The 23,840-nt window shown below is 37.0% G+C and overlaps 2 protein-coding genes across 5 annotated transcripts; one reads left to right on the top strand and one right to left on the bottom strand.

Annotated features, from left to right (window-relative positions):
* The first annotated feature begins 664 nt into the window (after nt 1–664).
* sh3gl1b (SH3-domain GRB2-like 1b) lies at nt 665–17,537 on the top strand. Of its 3 annotated transcripts, XM_043246923.1 has the most exons (10): nt 665–1,027; nt 9,274–9,342; nt 9,975–10,047; nt 10,656–10,799; nt 10,909–11,042; nt 11,494–11,652; nt 12,339–12,442; nt 12,541–12,674; nt 12,927–12,974; nt 15,293–17,537. In XM_043246923.1, exons 1-10 carry the CDS (start codon nt 983–985, stop codon nt 15,484–15,486), a joined length of 1,104 nt encoding a protein of 367 aa, XP_043102858.1. In that variant the 5' UTR covers nt 665–982; the 3' UTR covers nt 15,487–17,537. The 3 variants fall into 3 exon arrangements, with proteins under 3 accessions (XP_043102858.1, XP_043102860.1, XP_043102859.1); XM_043246925.1 differs by lacking the exon at nt 12,927–12,974 and having other exon boundaries at nt 15,296–17,537; XM_043246924.1 differs by lacking the exon at nt 12,927–12,974 and having other exon boundaries at nt 667–1,027.
* A 20-nt stretch (nt 17,538–17,557) lies between these two features.
* mpnd (MPN domain containing) lies at nt 17,558–22,894 on the bottom strand. 2 transcript variants are annotated; one of them, XM_043246922.1, is made up of 13 exons: nt 22,686–22,894; nt 21,912–22,114; nt 21,048–21,269; nt 20,806–20,917; nt 20,613–20,658; nt 20,039–20,135; nt 19,869–19,941; nt 19,711–19,787; nt 19,478–19,646; nt 19,312–19,382; nt 19,138–19,227; nt 18,763–18,855; nt 17,558–18,149 (listed from the first exon to the last, which is right to left on the bottom strand). In XM_043246922.1, the coding sequence occupies exons 1-13, from the start codon at nt 22,687–22,689 to the stop codon at nt 18,063–18,065; spliced, it is 1,344 nt and encodes a 447-aa protein (XP_043102857.1). In that variant the 5' UTR covers nt 22,690–22,894; the 3' UTR covers nt 17,558–18,062. The 2 variants fall into 2 exon arrangements, with proteins under 2 accessions (XP_043102857.1, XP_043102856.1); XM_043246921.1 differs by having other exon boundaries at nt 20,580–20,658; nt 22,686–22,893.
* Between the last annotated feature and the right edge of the window lie 946 nt (nt 22,895–23,840).

Here is a 23,840-nt window from a genome sequence, read left to right as displayed (position 1 = left end):
GCAAATTCAATTGAATGGGTATGATTTGATAACACAGATTAAAATATATATTGGAGCAAAAACCAAGCCCTGGGGTCGAAAACAAGGTTGCATGAAGCCACACATGTGGGAAAGAGATTAGAAAAATTTAGCTTCAGTGAAGGTTCACGGAATCATGTAGCCTTTATTATCTATAATGGAAGACATATGAAACAACTAGAGCTGAAAAACTGATGGAGAAAGGCCCTACTACATGAGAAGCATGCTCTTGCTGTTTCATTGCTTTTCAGCGGCAGCGATATATATATATATATATATATATATATATATATATATATATATATATATATATATATATATATATATACACACATACTGTAAATCATATATATATATATATATATATATATATATATATATATATATATATATATATATATATGGGTTTTTTTACATTTCCAGAAAACGTTAGTTTTTATAATATGAAGTATATTACTATTTGTGGTATATTATTATATGTGTACTGTAAACTGGCAGTCTTTTTGTAGAGCTACACATAGCTAACATAGACGTCTGGCTCCATCATCTGGTCAATAGAAGCGCTTCCGCTGCGGGTGCAGTGTATTTCCTGAACAATAGCGGGCGCTGTTGTCCCGATCCCAGTCCCTTCTCCGCTCGCGCAAGGAATGTGCTTGCGTTGCGCAGGAAACCGCTAGTTTCTCAAGACTTACAAATGTGGTGGATGCACTGTAAACCTCGCTGAAGGCACAATTTAGTAGAAATCCACCAGTAGAACATTTTTGTAGCATAGCTTTATAAAACCCTTCCCAGCACCCACCTGGAGTATTTTTTTTGTGGAGCGGGTGTCGTTTATCGTTTATCTGAGGACTTGAGTTTTAGATTTCACTCAGCGACCGTTGACTTTTGTCACACTGTTGTGTCAGTATAAAAACCTGCTTTACAAGTATTTTTTTGGTCGAGAAAAGAGGATTACGCTCTGAAGATGTCCGTGGCGGGCTTAAAGAAGCAGTTTTACAAAGCCAGCCAGGTTTGCGAGTTACTTTTTTTCTGTTGTTTTCTTCCATTGAACCGCAATGCTGTGCCAATTAGCTTAGCCTGCTAACGCTGCGCTAAACTTCAGACCGCTATTCTGCACTTTAAAAGTATTTTCTGTGTGTTTCTTTTATGTGTGTTTAACTCATTCTCAATATGTGCAATGATAAAACGTGCCGTAGTTTAAATGTCATATACCTGTAGAGTTGTAAATTGCTTTATGTATTTATTGTCGGTTTTTTCCTAAATTGCAGTCTTCGCAATATTTAATATTTTTTTGACAGCTTTCACTTGTCATCAACAGTTAGCCTTACTTTATGGGTGCGTTCGCGCCTAATTAGAGGTTGCAATGTGTTAAAAATATGCATAAGGGTGTCTGTTTTCTGTTAGCTTGGTATTACGCCCCCGTCCTTACTATTTCACTCAATTTGCCACGTTTACTGCAGTAAAACCAACGATTTGCCACTATGCATATGTTCTATATGTTCTATATGTTCATGCATATGGCCTATTAATGAGTTAAATTTGTTTTAGAATATGAGCATATATATGTACATGCACAAAAATGTACAAAGAATATACTGCAGCATCAGATTTATCCAGTGTTACCGCAGTTTCCTTTAATGGCATCTGTTAGATTATCACGTTTTGTTTGTGTTCCTCTTGTTTCTATGGTTCACGCTTTATGCTGGTAATATGTAGTCGGAAAATATGGCGTACGGTGCTGGCTTTCGTTTTAAAAATGAGCAAAAGTCAGCCATGTAACTTGTCAATGGCTTGAAGAAATCTGCATGTGATTTAATAAGCAGAGTTTGGGTCAGTCCTGCTGCTTTTTAAGCTCTTTTAGCAATAATTGTGCATAAACGTGTTGCATATTTTGTATTTTTGTATAAGAGTATGACAAAGTTTCAGACACCTTTGGATGAATTACCTTTATGTATTAATTATATCTTATTATTTACACAATGGTCAGACAATTGAATACAGAATATAAGCACATTTCCATTTTTAGGATTAAAATAACAAGCCACAAACTGTTATATCAATGCCTGTAATTTTGAGGCAAAGAATCTAATGCCACAAAATATCACTGAATTGATCGCTGGTGTCTCTGAAATAATGTGATCTTACAAAAGATCAACAGGATGCAAAGTGAAAACTTTCAGAAAACTGATTAATATTTCCTATTGTGTATTAAGAAATATATTAATATGCATACACATAACAGCAGTAACTCAGCAATAGTGCTGTAAAATAATTAATTGCATTCAAAGTAATATATTTTTTAAATACAATATGTGCATGTTGTATGTGTGGATATGAAGTATTTAAATACAAAATTATATATTTATATTAAATATTCAATATATAAGCAACATTTTTTTTAAATATATAAATGTGTGTGTATTCATATATATATATAATATACACATACATTATGTAATCTTGATTAATTGTTTGGCAGCACCACTCAACATCAATGACAGCAGATCTTTGGAGAAAAAGCTTTTCTAGCCAGCTATATCTAAATAAAATTATATCCATCTAGTTTAGTTGAAAGTTGGCTTATTATCATGGCAAAAGCAAGGCGGAATGATGCATGTGCGTGGGCTCTCAGCAGGCAATGTGTTGGCTTAAAATGTGCCAAAAGTCTCACTTTGACCCTGTGAAGACAATCAAATGTGTTATCATGAAAACCTCTCCCTGATTTTGGCTGCTCTTTCATTGTCGTGGTGGTGTAGTGAGAAGGTTCTTTGTCTGTGGTTTATGGTGTAATTAACTCAAGACTTGATGTGTTTTTTTCGTCAATTTGTTAGTCTCACGTTGCCAGCGGTTGTTTTCCAAATGGCACATGAGCACAGATGTAGGGGAAGCAGAGCATCTCTGTCCCTGTTCGCTGATCTCAGCAGGAAGGGACAATCGGTTGCCCAATTTCCTGTTAGGAACATGCTCAGATCCCCAGTGGGGGGGGGTTTACATGAGTGTAGGAATACAGCAGGGCAAAAGGAAAATGGCCAGCATTTGGGCCTGAGAGGCGGAGTATGAATCATGCAACACTAAGGGGGGTTGCTGTGCTCTCTTCTGCTCTGCCTGGCTCTTTTTATTGGACTGCAGTACTGCAGCGAACTCATGCCAGCATTCCACAGTAATCAATACTTGACACAGGCCGGACACCCTGCCAAAGACAAACTCTGACACCAGTCACACCCTCAGTCCAGCCTTCCTCTCCTGACAGCACACCGAGAACGTTTTGAACTGCTTTGAGGTTGCTGGGTTGTTTTTTTTTTTTTTTTTTTTATGTACACATCAGGGAATGTTTCTCCTTTTTGTCTGAGCAGGAACAGTGTTTTTATGCTTTGGCTTTCTGCAGCCTTGTTTCCAAATGTAAGTGGTTGGAACTAAATAAAACTGTAAGAATTAAAATGACTGATGTGATAGATATCACATCTTAACACGGCATAGCCTTTGAGGTATAGAACCCGGTGTACTTGCTGCAGTTATCACTGCAAAGGGACAGGGTTATATAAACTGCTTAACTTGGCGAATATAGGGGAAAAAAAAGACCTGTAATCAAGCTGCTGTTAAAAGATTAAAAGCTTTAATCCATGGATAAATGCAATATTATTAGGTTAGGCAAAAGTGTTTTCCTCTCTATGTAAATATATCAAAAACAACAGGAAATGAAAGCTTTCGCTATTTAATTTCTTTGTTAAATCAATAGCTTACCCAAAAATAAAGTATTGCTAAAAATGTACTCACCATATATGAATGATGTATATAAATGGTTGCTTCTGGCAAAAATGTGAGTACTATATTGTAATGTATTGCTTTCTCCAGTTCAAACGTCACCTGTTTTGAATACAGAGTGATTTGCGTACCGTTTACAAGTAAAAATAACCCAAAGCAATTACAAAATAAGTTGGTAGATTTTGATGTGACAGCAGCTGATTTAGGATTTTTTCCATATAGAAGCAGCTGAAAGTGACCTCAGATCTTACGGTGCTCACAATATTTAGTGGACCCAAAAACAACCTGGTTCTTTTTTTTTTTTTGGTCCTCTTCTGCACGAAGTGATCTCAGACTGTTTCTTGTTCGTACCACAGCTGCATGAAAACTGTGAGCACAGCTTTCTGTGCAGCAGTGGAATTCTGGAGTCTGACTTTGGAAAATGAAGTGAGCAGGCAAGGGCCTGAGGAAGAGCTAGCAATCCCTGATCATGTCACCGGGGAAGACATTTGCAGAGCTTTAACAATATATTTTAGGCAAATTAAAATTAGGCTGTGTATGTAGTTATCAATAACTTAATTTTTTATCAGATAAGATTTCCACGTTTTTCACAATAAGTTGTATTTCATTGTTCAGTTTTAGTATTGTTTTTCTAAAGAAATATAATATCATACCTTGACCTGTCTGAATTCTCTATTCTAATTGGATGACAGGTATACATTAAAACGTTAAAATTATTTCCCAATAATTTTTATCAGCGTTTTATATTAATGCACTGTTTTCTTTGACATACACAGATCACTCTGCGCACACCCTGAAACATTCAGAAGCACACAAACTTGTTATTAATGATGTGACGCAACGTTTGTTAACATCATAGTTTAGATACCGAATCGTACTACACTGATTACTGTTCTATTGGTCCATACAAGACACCATTGCTTTCATAAATCAAGAGAATATTGAACCACAAATGGATCCACAAACGAATTGCACCCAGACCATCACTGGAAGTATGGGGCCTGAGATCACTTGGTTTGTTCACATATATAAGGTCAATCGTTGAGAGCATTTGGAGGGCTCAAGCAAGCTAGGTGTGAAAACACCCCTAGATTTTGGGCATTATTTTAGAGTATCTTAACTAGTTGCTCATTGGCATGCATATTAATTATATATTAAAATATTAGCCATTTATTAATATAAATTAAATGCATGCTAATGTCTTATTGTACAATGTACCTTAATTTACATCCTTAATTTTACCAAATACCTAAATTAACAACTGCCTTACTAACTTTTAATAAGCATCAAATTAGGAATTTGAGTTAAGAGTGAAAGAGTGTTCTTTAATATAAAGTGTTACCAAAACATTTTTAACAATTAGTAGCTTAAAAAATATTACCTGGATAGTGGTGCCATTGTTTTGAAAGTGAATGCACTCATTAATTCTGGAAATTAGAAAGTGGACTGGCTCCTGTAAGATATAAGTTCATCTATCTAATCTATTGAACTCCGACCGACTGCAGTCAGTGAGGTGGTGCCAGCCTGAAAGGTAATAATTTCTGCACCACGGCAGTACAGTGAACTTTTTTTTTCGTGAATAGTCCCACTGTCCTACACTGGCCAGACAAACAGATGCCATTGGTTGCTCCAGTGTTGCTGTGTTAGGCTTTTTGGGGCAAACAGCATTCTTTAACAAATAGCAATGTTTTAAATGTGCCACATCATTTGCACTCTCAAGTTGTCCTACAAATAAACTATCACCTTTAGGTAGGTGTCTACCTAGTAACACGTTTGCTTGACATTTGTTTTGTTGTGTGGGGATTGCTTAAGTCGTATTGTTTTGAAATTCCTTACTGCATTTGTCTCTGTGGCAGTTGACTCACAGTCATGCATTCTTCTCTTCATTAGATTCACAAGCACTGCATTATCTATGGAGTCTGGTCTTGGTTTCACTCTTCTCCTGCTGGGTCTGCTTTGGCTACGTGGCTGGCTGTTTGTGTGTATGCATATTTGTGTCAAAGTTAGCAGTACTTTGCATACTTTATCAAAAGTGTATGTCAGAGCCAAGCCTCTGTATTATCTCTTTAGCTGCTGATAAGGCCTCTTTCACTCATAAATATGCATTATCAAGTTGCCTGCTGCCTTTGGTGACTTTGGATTTCTTTGAACATATTTTTTTCTGGAATATGCGTCAGATATACTGTAGCTTGTTTATTTTTGTTTGTTAGTTTGTTTGTTTTTTTGTTTAGTTTTTTTAAAAGTATAGTTCAACCAAAAATAAAAAATTAATATACGATTCACTCATGCTATCCTGGGTGTTTATGGCTTTTTTCTTACAGTCAAATGCAAACAGAGTTATATTGAAAACTATACTCTTCCAGGCTTTCTAATAACAGTAAATAGTCATGTGTAAGAGTAATATTCATATGTAATAGTTTATAAATTGTGAGTAATCATAAACTTCTGCTACAAAATCTAAAGGTCCACTATTCATTTCCATTATAAAGCTTGTGACTAATCTTCAGGGTGACTAAATCATGAGGTTATTTATTTTTTTGTGGTTAACTATGCCTTTAATGCAAAGATGCATTAACTATTTCCCCACCAAACACAGGATGTTCCATGTTTTCACTATTATACACTCATCTTTTGCGCATCTCCTGAATGAGTCTAGAATTAGAATCAAAAACACAGGCCAGGAAGGCACAATCAATCTTATATGTAAGCATATTCATATGGAAAAATGCAATCATATAAATAAAAGCTGCCTGTTACTAAACAAAATGTTGATCTAGAAAGTAGTGAAGGACTGTGTAAGCTTTGTGGGTGCTGATGAAAGTGATCTACAGCATCTGTGCTTTGATCATTGTACTGAATGATACAGACGTATTGATCAAAATTAGATTTTCTTAGCTTTTCTATCTCAGTGTTGTTGTTGGGTTTTTTTTTTTTAAAATGAATCGTGCCTGATAAAGAGTGTTGATAAAGAATGCTAGAATAAATCTCTCTTCGTTGTTTTCATGTTGCATGTTCAGATATTCATACAACAAAATATTATGGGGACATGAAAATGCTTAATAATTCTTGTTTTTTTTAAGTATTCCATTTATCAAAGAAAAAAGTCACAATTTCCACAACAAACATTAATTCACATTACTGCTCTATATCAGCCTATTACAATGATTTCTGCAGAATTATGTGAGAATTCTACATGCTAAATTTTACATGGTAAAAATATTTCCCAGTAATTACTTTTTTGTAATTATTTTTATTACAAGTTTTGATGAAATAAATGCAGCCTTTGGCAAAGAGGCACTTCTTTTAAAAACATTTAAAGTATCTGAAAAGTATTAGCAAATGAAGTTCTGTATATAATTCCTTTACCACAAGGTTGTTTTTGAAATTGGATTTAAAAGAGTTTGGGTATGTGGCACTGACAATACTACCTTCACTAGAATGTTAAATTAAAAGGAACTTGAACACGTCAGTCTTTATCTGTGGCCTTAATCTAAGCCGTATCATGTTGTCCACCCAGTTTATGGCATTGACTCTATCCAGTGTCTTTCCCCACCTCAACATATTGGAGACGTTTGGACGCGCTGCTTGACCTCCCACAAAACACTGGTTTAATTATTAATTAACTTACTTTGTGCCCTGCTCTGCCAAACAAACTGAATTGCACCAATATGCAAACATGCTTGGAGGATACAGGAGTGAAAAGGTCACTGCAAGCAGACACTTCTGTGTCAAACTGAGCTATGGTTGTAATGAAGTGTTCTTGTGCTGATGTGTTTGTCTCAAAATAGCTGTGTTATTTATCTTGATCTAATTGTAACAAGTTGTTTAGAGTTGCTTTTTTACATGGTGGTGTTAACACAATCATTTGTTGTGAACAACATACCATGTCATTAATTCAGTAGACAGCCAGGGTTTAAAATAGTTTAAATAATTTGAATTGCAATGCTATCAAAACCTAGCTTCAAACCTAGCAGAGATTCTTTGAGATACTTTGTAAATCTATACAGCAGATGTTGCAAGAACCTCCGTTAATGGGTTTTAAATAGTTTTGAGAAAGTCTTTTTAAACTTTGGATGGACTTAAAAGATCAGTTGGATTGTGTTGTTCACAAAATAGTCCTTCTGGATGGACAGTTTGAGTAGACTGCAGGAAGCGCTAACAGTATAGAGTAAGAGAAAAATTCACGGAAACAGGTGGCTATAGATCAATAATCAACACAGTCACAGTAACAGCAAGAACACAAAATGAACTTCTCAACATTGCAAGTCACCACCATAAAATGACATGTGTTTGTGATTAATGTTCTTATGACGTGATATGATAAACATCCAGCGCTTTCCATGTTGAAATATATGCTTCCTCCAGTTAGGGTCCAAAAAACCAATGAAACGAATAACATATGTTGGTGAGGGTTGAGACTTAACATGTGGCCTTGCTTCAACAGTTGCACAGTCACTGTCTTTGGCTCTCTGTTGCACGTTCAGGACATTAAGAGTGGGGCAAACATGTGTTTCAGAGAACAAGTCCTGAGAACAACAACTGTTGTGGCAGACACAGGTTCATACAGAGCTTTTTTTGTTGTCACTTTAATATAGTAGAGTCATGTAATACGTGATAAAGGTGTGCTGTATAATATTCATAATAATGAACTAAGAATAAATTGTCTTATTGGAGTCAGAATGAACACTGCGGATATTCAGGGAGGGGAATGATCCCTCCTGAGTGAGTGTAAGTGAAATGAGGTGAGGGGAGGGCTAATTAGATTTACATGTGTACAGTGCTAAAATGAGTGGCTTGTGAAAGTTATCTATTTTCTACCCTGTTTATATGTTGTGTGGAGTCCAGAGGTGGACGTAAATTGTAAATTGATAAATGTCTGTCTCACAGAATTTAAGGAAAATATTGTGTGTGAAGTTTGATCTTGCCTTGGGCCACTTGTGAGTGGTTTAGACTTGAAAAATGAGTTTCTGACACCACACAGTTTTTCTTTTAACGTAACATTAGTGTTTTCTCTGCCTCACGTTCAGGGAGATTGTCAATGAATTATATAATCACCAAAAGCTCTAAAAGTGAACTGGTTGAATCATATAAGATTTTTAGATGTTACAGAATCGTACTAGATGTTACAGAATCTATATTCAGCATTTGTATGTGTTTTAATATTTATTTTTATTAAAATGTCATAACACTTTGTATTTTTGATCACACTGTGGTTCTGATGCAGGGTTCACAAATCTTAACATTCATACATTTCATTTTGCTCTAAATGTCTCTGTTACAATCAGATTTACTAACCACCCTGACAGATTTAATTAACTCACTAAGAGATATTTGTTCCTGAATTGGATTAAACTGGTCACGCTGTGTGTTTTGTGTCTTGGTTTGATTCTGTGGTATGATCTGTAGAACCTTCGTTCAGTTATAATTTGCATATTTAACTGTAATACAGGGATCATTTTGAATGAATAATGGCTTCTTTCTCCTTTGTGTCAGATGGTGAGTGAGAAGGTTGGTGGTGCTGAGGGAACTAAATTGGACGAGGAGTTCAAGGACCTGGAGAGAGTAAGTGGAGAATATTTTCCCACACTGCAGCCAACAGTCTTTCTAAAAACATTGATCGAAACACAATAAGTGATTCAAAGACTTGATCTCTGTCCCACACATACATCAATAAGATTTTCTACACCACCTGTGTTTTTCTGGAAAATTTCTTTTGCTTATGATGTGAAAGTGGTGTGGCTGTAGTAATCCAGGATTTTTAATAATCATCTGAAATGTTTTTTTTACCTCAGGGTCTTTGCATGATGTCTTTTTCAATTTGTTAATCCTCTACAGCTGAGTTATGTCATCTAGTCTCCTGAAATCTGTTCAACACTGAATATTAATGGATTCACAGATTTTATATTGTCTTTTCATTTAGATCTTCTGTGATTTTAATATTTTAGTAGGTTTTCTTTTAGAATATTAGCACATAAAGATGAATTTAAGAGCAGTGTTCTTATAGGTCTTATGAAACTATTAGAAAGTAATAAGTTATAGTCTGCTAACCATTTTATCAAAATAAACCTAATCTGGAAGGTGATATTAATGTTATTACAAAGAAATGTAGTTCTTTTATTGTGTCTTGGTTAGTGTGCCTGTCCTGGTTGTGTGGGTGTTCTCAGTGTGGTTGCTTCCCCTGTGTGTTTCTCTAGAAAGTAGATGTGACAAATAAAGCTGTAATAGAAGTCATCTCTAAAACATCAGAATACCTGCAGCCTAATCCAGGTGAGACCAGAAATGTTATGTTATTTTTGTGCCTTATTAAGGTTTGTACATTATAGTTCCAAATGTACTTTTTTTAATGGTATGCATTCATATGGTGTGTGACACAAATGTTTATCATCAGCATAGTACTACATCCGCCATGTGTGACATGTTGTGTCATTTCACTTTTACTCACAAATCCTCTCCCGTTGCCTCATGGGATGATAAAAGTACCTGTCTAGTATATGCACTTCACAATCTCGTCAGTAGTCTTTAAGTCAACCAGGACGTTTTTATCTACTGTTTTAATGAATACTGCATATTCAGACCTATTATTATTTTGTTCACACACTGTTTTTCAGCTCCAGTATTGTATGAAAGAAGGCATATTCAAAGCAAGTTTAAACAAGTGCTGAGGCATATTATTGATGATATTATCATCTGGAGAGATGTATGTGTCTGAGCACTGTTGTTCATGCGTGCTATCAAATGATTTGAAAGGCTGTGTGCTCAGCTGTATACATGAGCTAAGCATCTGCATCTAAATAGATGGCAGAACATATCCATACAATAAACATTATTGATCATTACTGTAAAACATTTGTTTCCCTTCTGTTCCTTTCACACAGCATCTCGTGCAAAGCTCTCTATGTTGAACACCATGTCTAAGATTAGAGGGCAGGTGAAGAGTCCAGGTTATCCACAGGCAGAGGGCCTGATGGGAGAATGCATGGCAAAGTATGGCAGAGAACTCGGAGAGGACACAAACTTTGGTGGGTTTACAAGATGTGTGATATTTTGTCAATCTTTGACAAAAACTGAAAGCAATTTGCAATTTTCTTGCTAACCAAATGCAAAAAACAACTACATATCTATCTGTAGGTGGTGCACTAGTTGATGTTGGTGAAAGTATGAAGAGGCTAGCAGAGGTGAAGGATTCTTTGGACATTGATGTAAAACAGAATTTCATCGACCCTTTACAAGGCCTAGCTGACAAGGACCTCAGAGAAATTCAGGTTTGCTTACATTCTCAGTCTCTCACACACACACAGACATAATTTAAAGAATCTTGTATAATTTTTATGATGCCCACATTGTAAGAAACAATATGCAAACATTATCTTGCTAGGGTTACCAGCAGTCTTTGGGGCTGTACCTCAAAGATACATTTTACTGTTAAAAGGTACTAAAATGCACCTTTCAGTGGTAGATAAGTTAGCTGTCTTTTCATACAAACTGCCCTATTGACAAGCTGTTATACCCTAAAGCTGCAGTTTTTTTCCTGAAGGAACAAAAAAATATGCTAAAACAATTACAAGAATTAAATATACAGTTTGTTTTGAGTAATATTCTGTGTACTAGAAAGTGCAGATTTTACATATAGAGTTAGTTTTCTTCACTATGTATGTTTCATGTGGTGAATTCCACATTGGTAGTATTGAAATGGAGAGTTTCCCTCTTTCTCAGCACCATTTGAAAAAGCTTGAAGGACGCAGGCTGGATTATGACTATAAGAAGAAACGTCAAGGAAAAATTCCAGATGAAGAGGTCAGGCAGGCTCTGGAGAAGTTCCATGAGTCTAAGGAAGTGGCTGAGATCAGCATGTACAACCTTCTGGAAACTGATGTAAGGATTTACCATCTGACAGCTTAATTCTTCATTTGGTGTTTTTTGTGTTTTCTGGGGGGTTGTGGTAATCCTATTATCAGCACTGAATAATTCAGTGTTTGTCTGGAACACCATGACTCACTGATTCTTCAATAACTGTCTCTATTTTAAGAACGTTTGGCAAAAGCTGTCACTTTAGAATTAGCGGTGATGAAGATGAAAGTTTTTCTGTCCTTTTTTTAATCCAGCCCATTCTTGGGGTCAAGACAGGTACTCCAATAAAGCTGTAGTGCAGCCAAAAGGGGAAAAATCCTCTTCCTTCATGGCTGTAGCTTTTATCTGATGTTTCATGGAGATGTCAGAGCGCCATCTATTGGTTGAAAGTTTGATGAGGAATAAACATGGGCTGGGGGAGTCTATGGAAAAAGACTATTTTAAAGTCAAGTACTAGATGTAAAGTAATACACTGAAGACAGTATGGTACAGTTTTAAACCGTAGTAAACTTATAGTGTGAACAGCTACCAGAGTTCCCACTCTAAATTTAGCAGTCTATTGAGACACGTGTGAATTTAAGGCCTCAGAAATTACTCATTAACTAGGCTCTTTGCTAATGAATGTTGTTGTGATTTCCCAGTAGGGTAGATGTGCATGAGTGAGAAAAAAATACATCTTTATACATGTTAATGTTTGTGTTCCTGTGCAGATCGAGCAGGTGAGCCAGCTGTCGTCACTGGTTGAGTCTCAACTGCAGTACCACAGACAGGCTGTTCAGATCCTGGATGAACTTTCTGACAAACTCAGAGACAGGTGTGTGAGTGTGTGGGCACATGTGCAGTTTGCAAAGCGTGCGTTTGTTCTTTGTTCTGTCTAAAGAAGCAATTTATGGCTCTTGTTTAACCAACCAGGATGAAAGACGCTCAGTCACGTCCTCGTAAAGAGTACGTGCCCAAGCCCAAGCCTGTAATTGACTTTGGAGACACCAACGAACAGTCAAACGGTGGCTTCACCCCCACATCTGCTCCACCCATGCGCAATGCAGGTAAGACCAGATACTTTCACCAATTTAGCTGTTCCTGAATGAGGATAGATGATCTTCATTACATTTGAGGAAATGCCTTGGACTTGAGGCTAGTGAGAGAAAAGGCGCTTTGTGCGTTTGCGGCCCGGTGGCAGGGTGTGATGACACCGCCTGTGCGTGTGGCGGGATAGGCAAGACAAATGGACAGCTGTCAGCTGCTCTCTTCGTCAGCCAGTGACCCTGTTCTGTGTTCTTTTCCCATTACGTCATCAGAGCCATACCGCCAGTTTGGCAGAATTTCTACGTGGAAACCCAGATTGCGTGAGTCAGTGGGTGTGTGGCTCTCTGTGTGTTTGCTCGGGAATGTTTGTGTGTTTTTGTGTGTTTGGGGTGGAGAATAAGTTTGAGAAGGTGCAAGAACAAAGGAAGAAAGCATGTACATAACGGCGCATTTTTGTTTCTGCGTATAATCATTTTATTTTTCCAGATATTGGATATTTATTTGATGATTTTCATATCTTTGTATTTCATTGATTTTCATAATATTTGTAGACTTCCAGAATGTAATCAATCATTAATATCCATTTTACATAAATGTACATTAAAATGTTGGATACGACGGGTAATATAAACTTTTACACTTGTTATTTATTATCTAGTTATTGATTTATTTTTGTAGACAGGGCATTATAAAGTGTAATTGACCAATTATCAGTTATTAGGATCATATAATTTAGGACTAATAATATGGCTTATATCAACTTCAATTTTAATTCCGTTACATACCTGGCATTTTTATATGGAAGAGAAGAAAAAAAGAATGTCAGGGAGCTACAAAAATGTGTACATCTTAACAGGCAAAACCAAGGGGCAAGCAATATACCATAGTTTGTTTTCTGTGAACTTCACTAGGATTAATTTGACGTAATGCCTCTTAATTTTTACTTCTGTTGAGTTTCTATAGCTGTGAAAATGTGATTTATAAAGTTCATGAAATGTTCAGCTCTTCATTAAATTTTTGTTTACTGCAAGGACAGCATAGTACATAGTGTCTTGTTGCAGGGTATGTGTTTTGGACGCGCATGTATGTAAGAGAAGGAAGACTGAATGAGTATCTGTGTGTGTGTGTAAATGTGCACGTGTGTTGGGCTCAAGCACAAAGTGTTACTCCACCTAACAGAGTGATTCCCTGCTACAGACTGAAACTGGAGGTCTTCTGTCACATGACTACAGGCCCAGGCTTTGGCACCCAACCCCTCATTAACACAGAGCTCCTCGTCCTAACCCAGGCAGTTGTAGTGAGATTAAAACCGTCTTAAACACTAACACATATTGCCATGACTGGTTGGACAGACTGGTCTGGGAAAGATTAACATTTTGATTTACTGCTATGTGTTATTTTTATTGTCATTGTTATTGTTGTTTACATACAGGGTTTGTACAGTCATGAAAAAGTTATGGAATTTTGAAACAGTAATTTCCAGGCATGGAAAAGTTTTTGAAATGTTAAGGAAATCTCTGTATAGTTTATTCAGGTCCTGAATTTTGGCGTGGGATTATGCATAGGCTATATTGCATAGTTCACATTCCCACAGCATTCCACTTTAAAATCATGGATATTCACAAATATCCACACAGACTATTTGGATCAAATCAGTCACTTCACATCAGCTCATCTCGTCTGCACTAAAGAGCTGCCGCATGCTGTGACTTTCGCATATGAGTTTGCAGTAGTAGATTAGTCACTTGCCTAATCCAGGCACTGTTGCATTGTCACAAAAGTGTATTATTTATTTGCATGTTTTTTTTAAACCATTGGGTTCTCACATGGTCTATAGTGCTTGTCTCTAAAGTCACCCTTAGAGTACCAAATTGAGTTTGGTTCCAAACAAGTTCAGTAGAACCCTGCTCAGGCCTCAAACACATGCCCTTGTCCAGCAGATTATCAGACTGGAACCTGTGTATTTTTTCTTTCTTCCCCATTAACCAGTTGCTCTTTTAGCCATTAAAATAATTTTAGTTTTGTTTATGGCAAAGTGGTTTTATTTATTTTTGTTTCTTTATGAAGTTAATGAATAATTCATTTACTACTAATAATTATACATTATTTAATTTTATTACATGTTTTGATAACAGATTTTTATACTTATGTAAAATAATGGAACATTAGATCATGAATATTGTCTCAAGTTATGGAAATTTATTGGTAAAAATGTGTATGAACCCTGTATATACTATTTCATTATTTTTTTTAAATTGGCTTTTATTTTTTGTATTTTCAGTTTTCATTCTACTTATAGCTCAGTCATTTTTATTGTGTGCTTTATTTCAATTTTCAGTATTTAAAATGTCAATGTCAAATTTGTATTTTCTACAGTTAATTAAACGTGTGTACATAACCTGCATATGACATTTTAAAGTAAATAATTCCTTGAGGACTCTAATCCTCGTCTAATTTGTTTCCCGATAATGTCAGACATTTGACCCATTAGGATGTAATAGTTACATTATTGTTATAATGGCCAGTAATATATTTATTTTTTCGTTATTACTTCCTTGACTGTATACTAACATCACTTATTCCCATAATCCCCCCTTAATATCCTATTCTCATTTAATCTTTTCATCTCTTCTTTTAGCAGCGGAGCAGCCATGCTGTAAAGCTCTCTATGACTTCGAGCCAGAGAATGAAGGCGAATTGGGCTTCCACGAGGGTGACATCATCACTCTGACCAATCAGATCGATGAAAACTGGTATGAAGGCATGTTGCGCGGCCAATCTGGATTCTTCCCTCTCAACTACGTGGAGGTGGTTGTTCCTCTGCCACACTAAGAGAGTCTTCGTTGAGGAAAAGAGGGGGAGAGAGAGAAAGAGAAATAATAAAAAAAAGTGAAAGGGAGAAAGCTGGAGGGAAGTGAGGTAGGGAGAAAGGAGCCAGTGGAAGTCATCTTGGTCTTCATCCTCACCACATTGTTGCCGTTGATCCAAATGTACCTGTACTCTGGCACTTTTACACATTGATTTATCTCTTTGAAGGAGGGAACTTTGGGAAATGATGACCTTTCACATTCCAGGACTGACTGACTGACAGGTCGACTGACGTATGGACGTTATAACCTGGTTTTAAGCTAACATTTCAAACACACTAACTCGCTTCATTGTCCAATTCTTTTCATAGTGTCTCAAAACTGTTTTAACTGAAATTACTACAGACTATGATATCCCTGTGGTGAAATGATCATGTTTTTAAAAGAGTAGACAGGCTGTTGTTAATCAGTACAAATCCTCAATTGTTGGATTGTGAGAAGTTGCATTTTTGACTCGACTGGTCCCCTTACTGCCCCTGCTGGTCAGGCTGCGACATTGACCCTTCTCAGATTAAGGAGAAACTGCCTTGCATCCGTGACGAACACGTAAGCACTGTGGGGCTGTGCGTGCAATGTCCCAGTGTGCAGCAATCCTGAGCCACAGACCTGTTGAAAGGAAATAGTCCTTTTGTACGCTCCATAATTGTAACATTTTTCTATAGCTATTTGTCATCTAATATTTTTTCATGTATATTTTTTACAAGATAATAGAAATTAAACGCTGAATTGCACCTTGGATTGTCAAAAAGGTGAGCTAAAACACCTAAGGGATGTGTTTAGTCATGTAGAGAGGGTTTTTACTGCACTACGACCGTTTTAAAAAACTTTGTGCCCCCCTTACAACTTTTAATTCACTAAGGGCGGCAGACAAAACATTTACACACTGTTTTCTGAAGGAAACACAGCCAAATAGTTCTTCTTCCGGCAGCCTGAATAATAGTCTTCCTCTCTCTCTTTCTCCTCTTTTGATGTCAGTTTACGGTAGTCTCTACATCTGATGCTGCTGGCAGTGTCCCATTATTTCAGGTGTGTATATGTGGGCGTGTTTAGGGTGGATATTGGCTCATAAACCCCATATTAAAGTCTAACTAACACAGAATGTTTTGATTTTATATATATATATATATATATATATATATATATATATATATATAAATTCTTCCCATTTTCAGAAATGAAGGGATGGTGCTACATCTCTCCCATCACTTGCAATGTATTTTTAGAGCTTTAAAAGTGCTTGAAGATCTAGTTTCTTCATTACTCTGTGTTTTTTTTTTTTTCCCAAATACTGTTTTGTCACACTCCATAAAAGCATGGACCTACACACCATCCACCCTGACTCCCCAAGTCCTGTCTGCATAAAGCACCTACGTGTCCTTTTCCTCTCAGCATCTGTTTACATGTTTTGTCCGTGGTTTGTTTTGCTCACTGTAACAGACTGTAGTAGATGTGCTGAAGCAGACAGGCTATGATCACCGTTTCAATGTGAAAAAAAAAAGAGTTGTAGTGCCTTTTTGATGGCAAGAATGGATCTAGAACACCAAACAAAATATTAATTATGATTTTTGAGCTAATATGTAGTTTCAGTCTGTCCTTTTTCTTTATTTACGAAGGGCTTGTTGGTTTCAGTATTTGGCATGAGCTGTGACCAGATGTACAAGCATGTGTACAGATGTGCCTTTGCAACACTACAAGTTTAAGAAAGCAACAAATGGGTTATTTCTGTCTAATCGAATGAGGGTACCAGAATTATTTTTATTAAAAAAAAAATAAAAAAATTCTGGCACTGCTCCAAGTATTATATTATTTTTTTTTATATGCATACAAAACCATTCAACCTTTTTTATTAATGATTTTTGCATGTTAGCTTAATAGCAGGCTCATGTAGTTTTAAAGTCTCCTCTTATATGTTTCAGATTTAACTGCATTATATTGTTATTCTTAAATATCCCAAACCCTAAATATTTGTATCTTATTGTGTCCACTTGTCTTTAAGTAAATAAATTCAAGAAAGTACTCCATTTGTTTCACATGTGTATGAGTATGAACTGTTTCTTTAATCGTATGGTAAGAAAAGTTTTTACGAGGTTAGATGCCAGAAGCAAACGGAATCGGCACATTTCATTTGTTCCAGTGTATATTTTAAGGTATTCAGCAGGTAGAAGGCATTGTTCCCATATTGCGGATTCAACATGGCACAAATCTAACCACACAAACAGATAAATACTAGCCAAAACAGAGAGAGAGAGAGAACTCAATTACCCATCTTCTTCTCTTTCCTAACTATCCACCAAACGCTTCTACCACAGAGGAAGACAAGTTTCACAGCACAGATATGGCAGAATTGTATAAACCACAGCCAGTGATACAGACCTAACAGTCCTAAAGGCAACAGTTTGGACGGAAGCATATATGATATATCCTCCATGAAGGCATTTCATATACAGTATAACAGTGCACAGACGGTAATGCACAGGGTAGGAGGTCCCAAGTCAACAGTTCTACAGCGTAACACAAATGCACAGACGTAAATTGCTCCGGTCACTGAGAGTTGCGCAGCTGGTTGTACACGTGCTCCAGGATCTGTGCGTACGCCTGGTCTTTGGGTGCGTGGCCACTCAGAGAAGCCTGAGGAAGACACATTGTTAAGGGTACTAACTGTCTTAATGATAGAGACCACTTTAATGCATTTGCAGGTTTATTTTTCTGAAAATGTACACTTTTAAGCGTACCACAAAATAAAAAATAACGGAAAATGAACCTTTTTCTTGCAATTGCGAGTTTAGCGCTTGCTATTCTGTCTTGCAACATAATACAGATTTATATTCCACTCTTCTGCATTTATATCTCAGAATTTTTCAGAATGGCAAGAGAAAAAGTGAATTAAGAAATGAAATTGCAATTACCTTTTCATTTTTTATCCTGCAGAAGAAATACATCTGTGCATATGCACTTTAAAGGTTTGATTTCAGGCAGAATAAGGCAATCATTTATTTTTTTTTTCAAAGTAAAAGCTTTAGTTCTTTTGAAATTACATCAGTTAGATTTTAGCATCTTTTTTTTTTTTTTTTTATTGTTGCTATGAAAACATTGTGTCTGACATAGAAACACTGGCTCTAATGTGACTTTGGACTGTCTGCTTTGTTGACACTAGTGGCATTAAAACGAAACCCTTGTGAATCACAAATGGTGATGTTATGTTTTGTTAGTTTATTTCTGAGGGAGAGAAATGATGGCAGACCTTGATTTTGTCGAGTATTGAGGTATTAGGACTCCACATCTGACTGAACTGCACAAGGTCAGGAGCGGACCGATAAAATTCCACCAACAGCATCTATATACACAGAGATATAAAAATGCATATCAGTCTAAGCTTCTCACAAGACTTTACATCACACTAATTCTACAGGATGTAATTTAGACATTGGTTTTTATCTCATGTAAACTGAGGTGCTATCTATAGCTACGGGAAACTGAAGAGACTATCCCTGATTTGCTTTAAAAGCTACAATTTCTGAAGCATGCAGAACTATAGAAGATAGATAGAAGATTGAAATCCCTGTTTTCCCGAGATGGGCACTGTTGCATAAATATAGCATGTTCATTGTTATAATACCATCTCGTTTAGCACATCTGTAGTGAGGAAGTTGTCCTGCACGTATGTGACCTCTACTGCCACTGGGATGCCGTAATCGTTCGGTCGTTGCTAAGCGGAAGAAGAAAATAAGAGAAGCTAATATTTTGGCATCAACAGCAAAACAATTTCAATAACTGTTTTAAGAACAGCTACCTCGGGAGGAGGAACTACCCAGAATGGCGTGATGGTGGAGGCCACACCTTGGTTTCCGTGGTAATAGGGCCCTATAAATGGTGGACCAAGAAAAGACGTAACACAGATTATTCAATAAAATGCAGGCCGCGTTGCGTAATAATCATCTGTGAAATCCATCACGCACCACAGATAATCCCCAGACAGGGCTGGAAGCCATTACTGCTGCCTTGTAGGCGGAGCTGGTGATCCATCTGTGAATCGATGTCCTGCAGAGACGGAAGGGCGGGGCCTCGTGGGTGACTGTGATACCATCCCACCAATGACAGCCCCCGCATGAAGAGATTTTGGCAAATCTGCAACACAGGTTTAATAAGGTAAACTGCTCGGACCTGTTGAAAATGAATTTTGCAGACTAACCTCTTCTTCGACAGCTGGGGCGGCGTCTTTATCTGCCAGTCGCGTGCGGCAAGGGAATGCCCTCAAGACTGTAAGCACTGAGAAACATGAAATACACATTTTGAGTGTTTATACCCTCCAACGTTTGTACAGCAGCTACAAAAAATGATCACACTTACATTGGGTGTTAGTGTCCCATCGGCCCCCCAAATACCCCACCACCTCACTACTGGTCAGGTGACAGTGAAAATCCTATTAATAGGCGAGAGTAAAGAGGGTTATGCAGGTTTCAACCGTTGACACTCACACTTCTTTACTGTGAAATCATAAATCCGTGAGCACTTCATACCATCAGCAGCAGGACATTGCTGGACACTGCTACATTAAAAGGCTGGAAGCGGTTGATCGCAGAAAAGGCAGACAGTTCTACAAGAGTGTGAGGATCCCTGTCAAGACAAACTGGAACACTCAGGTACACTTTGTATTGAAAGAAAGTGCATTTATTTTGTAAAAAAAAAAATAAAAACTATAATATTGACATTTTTAATACAATTTTAAATTAATTTTCTGTTTCTTTTTTTTTTGTATAATTAACATTTAATTTAAAATTTATTTATTTATTTATACGGCTGAATTTTTAACACACTGTTACTAGTCTTGAATGTCACATGGTCCTTCTTATATGCTGATTTGATGCTCTAAAACCATTTCATACTGTTATCAGTGTAAAAAACAGTGCTTTCTGTTCTCGTTTTTCTGCCTGGTAACCCGATACCAAACAATTAAGCTGAAGGGCCTATGGCAGGTACAAGAAGGTGCAATAAATGACGTATAAAACTCTAAAACTGTTGTACAAAAAAGAAACATTGTATTTGTAATGTATTAATTACCTTGCAGCATCTCTAGTGCCAAGAGTGCAATACCTGACTGGAATTCTTTCTCTGTCTCTCCTCTGCATCAGGCTAATGTCTGGAGAAAAAACAAACTGGAAATAAAATATATAAACAGGCCGAGTCGCGCCTTCTATAGGCATGTCCTGTTTTGATATGAGAAGTATAGATGATTGTGAAGAGTGTTTCCATGTAATGTTTATGTTTATGTAGATGATGACCTTACCGTGCAGCTCAGGTTTGGACTTTTTATTCTTGTCCTCTACTAGCACGGTCGTTTTCCCTTCCTCTTCATCGTCATCTCCCATCTCATCATCTTCTCCTTCACTTATCAGACTCTGAGGTAAACATATCAAATAATACACATACATGTTATGCTGTGTTTTTGCATGCATCTGTAGCGAGCATTTTGACAGAAATGTAGGTCTTGGTGTGCAAGAACCTGATCATGTTTCCTCCATTGCTCACCATGTCAGCACTGGGCTGGTATTTGTGTAGCCAGGTGGTTTTGTACTGAACCAGTTTCTGTCCCCGGTAGCGCACCGAGGCCCAGCCACAGCCAGACTTCTTGGCTGGGTTCACCAGACGCTTGCAGTGTGTTGCCCAAGCGCTTGGGGAGTTAAAGATTTGCCCGGTCTCCACCCAACGAATCTTCCCGTCATTCAAAAGATCTCCAACAAACTTTTTACCCTGTGAGGAAACAGACAACGTCCTTACACCTGAGCAGAGAAGTATTAAAGGCATAGTTCACCTACAAATAAAGTCTGTCATTATTATTTACGCTGAAAGCAGTCATGCTAAACGTTCAGTTTAATTTTTATGGATAATATGAAATAGAATGGAGTTAACCAGCATTCTGTGAGATCAGGAATTTTGTTTTAATCTTTTAGACGCCGTGGGAAAAATAAGAGTGTGGGACCCCCCTCATCCTTACATCCTTATGTAAAAGGAAGCTATATATTTATGCAAAAAGACAATTTATAGTTTGAAAAATCAACATCATATGTTAAATATTATATTTCAAAAAAATGTTTTACATGCTATAGTACTGTACTTTTTATGTCTGAATTTAAAAAAATTATGTAAATCTTTATATATATATATATATATATATATATATATATATATATATATATATATATATAAAATCTTAATTTTTTCCTAATTTTTTATATTATTTTTCCCATAACATTTATACATACCCCCCTCTACTCTCTACACAGCCCATTTTTAAAGAGTTTTGGGTGAACAGATTTTCATTTATTGATTAAATATTTAACAGCAGAAGATATAAGTGGTATTAGCCCTAATGATTTAATTTGTGGATAGTACCAGGTAATGTATGGACAGAATGCCGTCTCCAGGCTCCACAAGCCCATCCTTTAAGAGGACTCTAAGGGTGATGCCTCTCCTGGTCAGCAGGGAACCCCTCCCAGAGGAGGCCCTAAGGTCTGCATCTTCAGCCCCACTCAACTCCTCATCCTCTTCATCCGCTCCTTCCTCGACCACCTGAGGAGATGAGGGTGGCTCAGAGCCTGAAGACAATGAACAGACAGAGATACTGAATTAATTCAGGCAAGAATGCTTCATGCATATTTATTAAGGTTAACGATTTGAATATTAATGAGATGAAGTCATATCTAAACCCTAGCAAAGAGAACAGGCATTTATTTTTTTATTCGAGAAACCAAAAGAAAAATCGCATTAAATGATACAATTTTGTGACAATTGGCAGTTTCGGGTCCTTAGATCAAGTTTTCAAAAGCAATCTCGCGAACTTGTACGTCATAAAATTATACTGTCCTTTAAACAAAGTCTTCACTCGGTGCTCTAGACTCGCATGTGGGGGAAATATGTCTTTTATTGTGGGACAAAAATGGTAAACACGGCGAAGCGCACATCAGGGAATCGGCGAGCGCCCGCTGCCATCTCCATCCGATAAGCTTTTTTTTCGGAAATTGAAACAAAACGGTTTTGATAATGTGTCGAGAAATGATTCGTCCTTCGCGTGTTTTGTTCTCGCTCCTCTCCGCAACCCCCGCGGCCTAGTAATTATTAATTTCCCCCGCTTATTAAAAAAAATCACTAATTTTTTTTAATTCTCACCCATTTCGCGATAATCGTCGGAAAACGCTTTGCCCTGAGACTGCTCCACAGACTGGTGTGATGTCTTTCTTTCCGCCACTTCAGTTCAGCGGTGTTAATGTAACACTTCTGTGCGGACACTCGCCACCAGGCTGTTATTCAAAAACATAAAATGAAGGCGTGTGTGTGTCTGCAGTGTAGTTTCCTTGTGTAGTGTTTCTTTAATGTCAATTCCCCTCCCCTTTCTCCCTCCTACCCGTCCTTGTCATTTACTCCCCTTTATAAATTAGCGCTGTTTGTGGCGGTAGTCTCTCCAGCGCGGGGGGATGGATGTTTTGCATTGAGGTTACAACGGAAGCATTGCTCGTGGACATATTACACGCAATTGTTTGCCGTTTTTATGTTTATATCAGTTTAGATACAGTTTCTAATGGCCCTGGACCACGGTCAAATGAGCAGTCGACTGGGACCCAGCAGTGGACAGATGGTTGTTTGTGGGTGGTGTGCGTAAATAATATAGGACTTACGGTAATGAATGGACCGCAGTGTTTTATTCTGACCGCTAGATGTCGACAAAGAACGATTTATTGTATACAGATACTGAACAGTCAACAAATGGGAACCTAGTCCACAAAAAGGTCAATTTTGTACGGTTTGTTGGGATAGATATCTATCTATTATAAAATATATCTAGAATCTGATCGGGGCCAAAAACATATTACCTTTTAAAGTCGTCCAATTTAAGTTAGCAATGCATATAACTCATAAAAACGAGCTAATCAAACCTGAAATGTTTAAGATAAGATTTAAAATGAATTTTGTTTTAAATATGCTGTCTTAAATAAATTGAGACTTAAAAAAAACGTGTGTGTGTGTGTGTGTGTAAAGCATATACATTCATATAAATTAAATGTAAATATATCAAATGTAGCCTATATGTTTCTATTTTACACAAACACTCAGAATACTATTACCTAAAATTGTATGTATGGGTGTATATCGTGCTATTACTTTTTAATAAATTATACATTGTAATAACAATATGTTATACACACATAAAATGTGCACATTAATAAGTACAATCATTTATATTTATCTACAAAACAGGATACAGGAGGGTGCTGTAAATATGTATGCGACATCCAGTGATAACCCCCAGATTGCTTGTCGAGTTTC

This window comes from Puntigrus tetrazona, chromosome 8, assembly GCF_018831695.1.
Source record: "Puntigrus tetrazona isolate hp1 chromosome 8, ASM1883169v1, whole genome shotgun sequence".
Lineage (NCBI taxonomy): Eukaryota > Metazoa > Chordata > Actinopteri > Cypriniformes > Cyprinidae > Puntigrus > Puntigrus tetrazona.
Note: the sequence above shows the minus strand (reverse complement) of the source record. Positions and strands in the feature narration are given on the sequence as shown.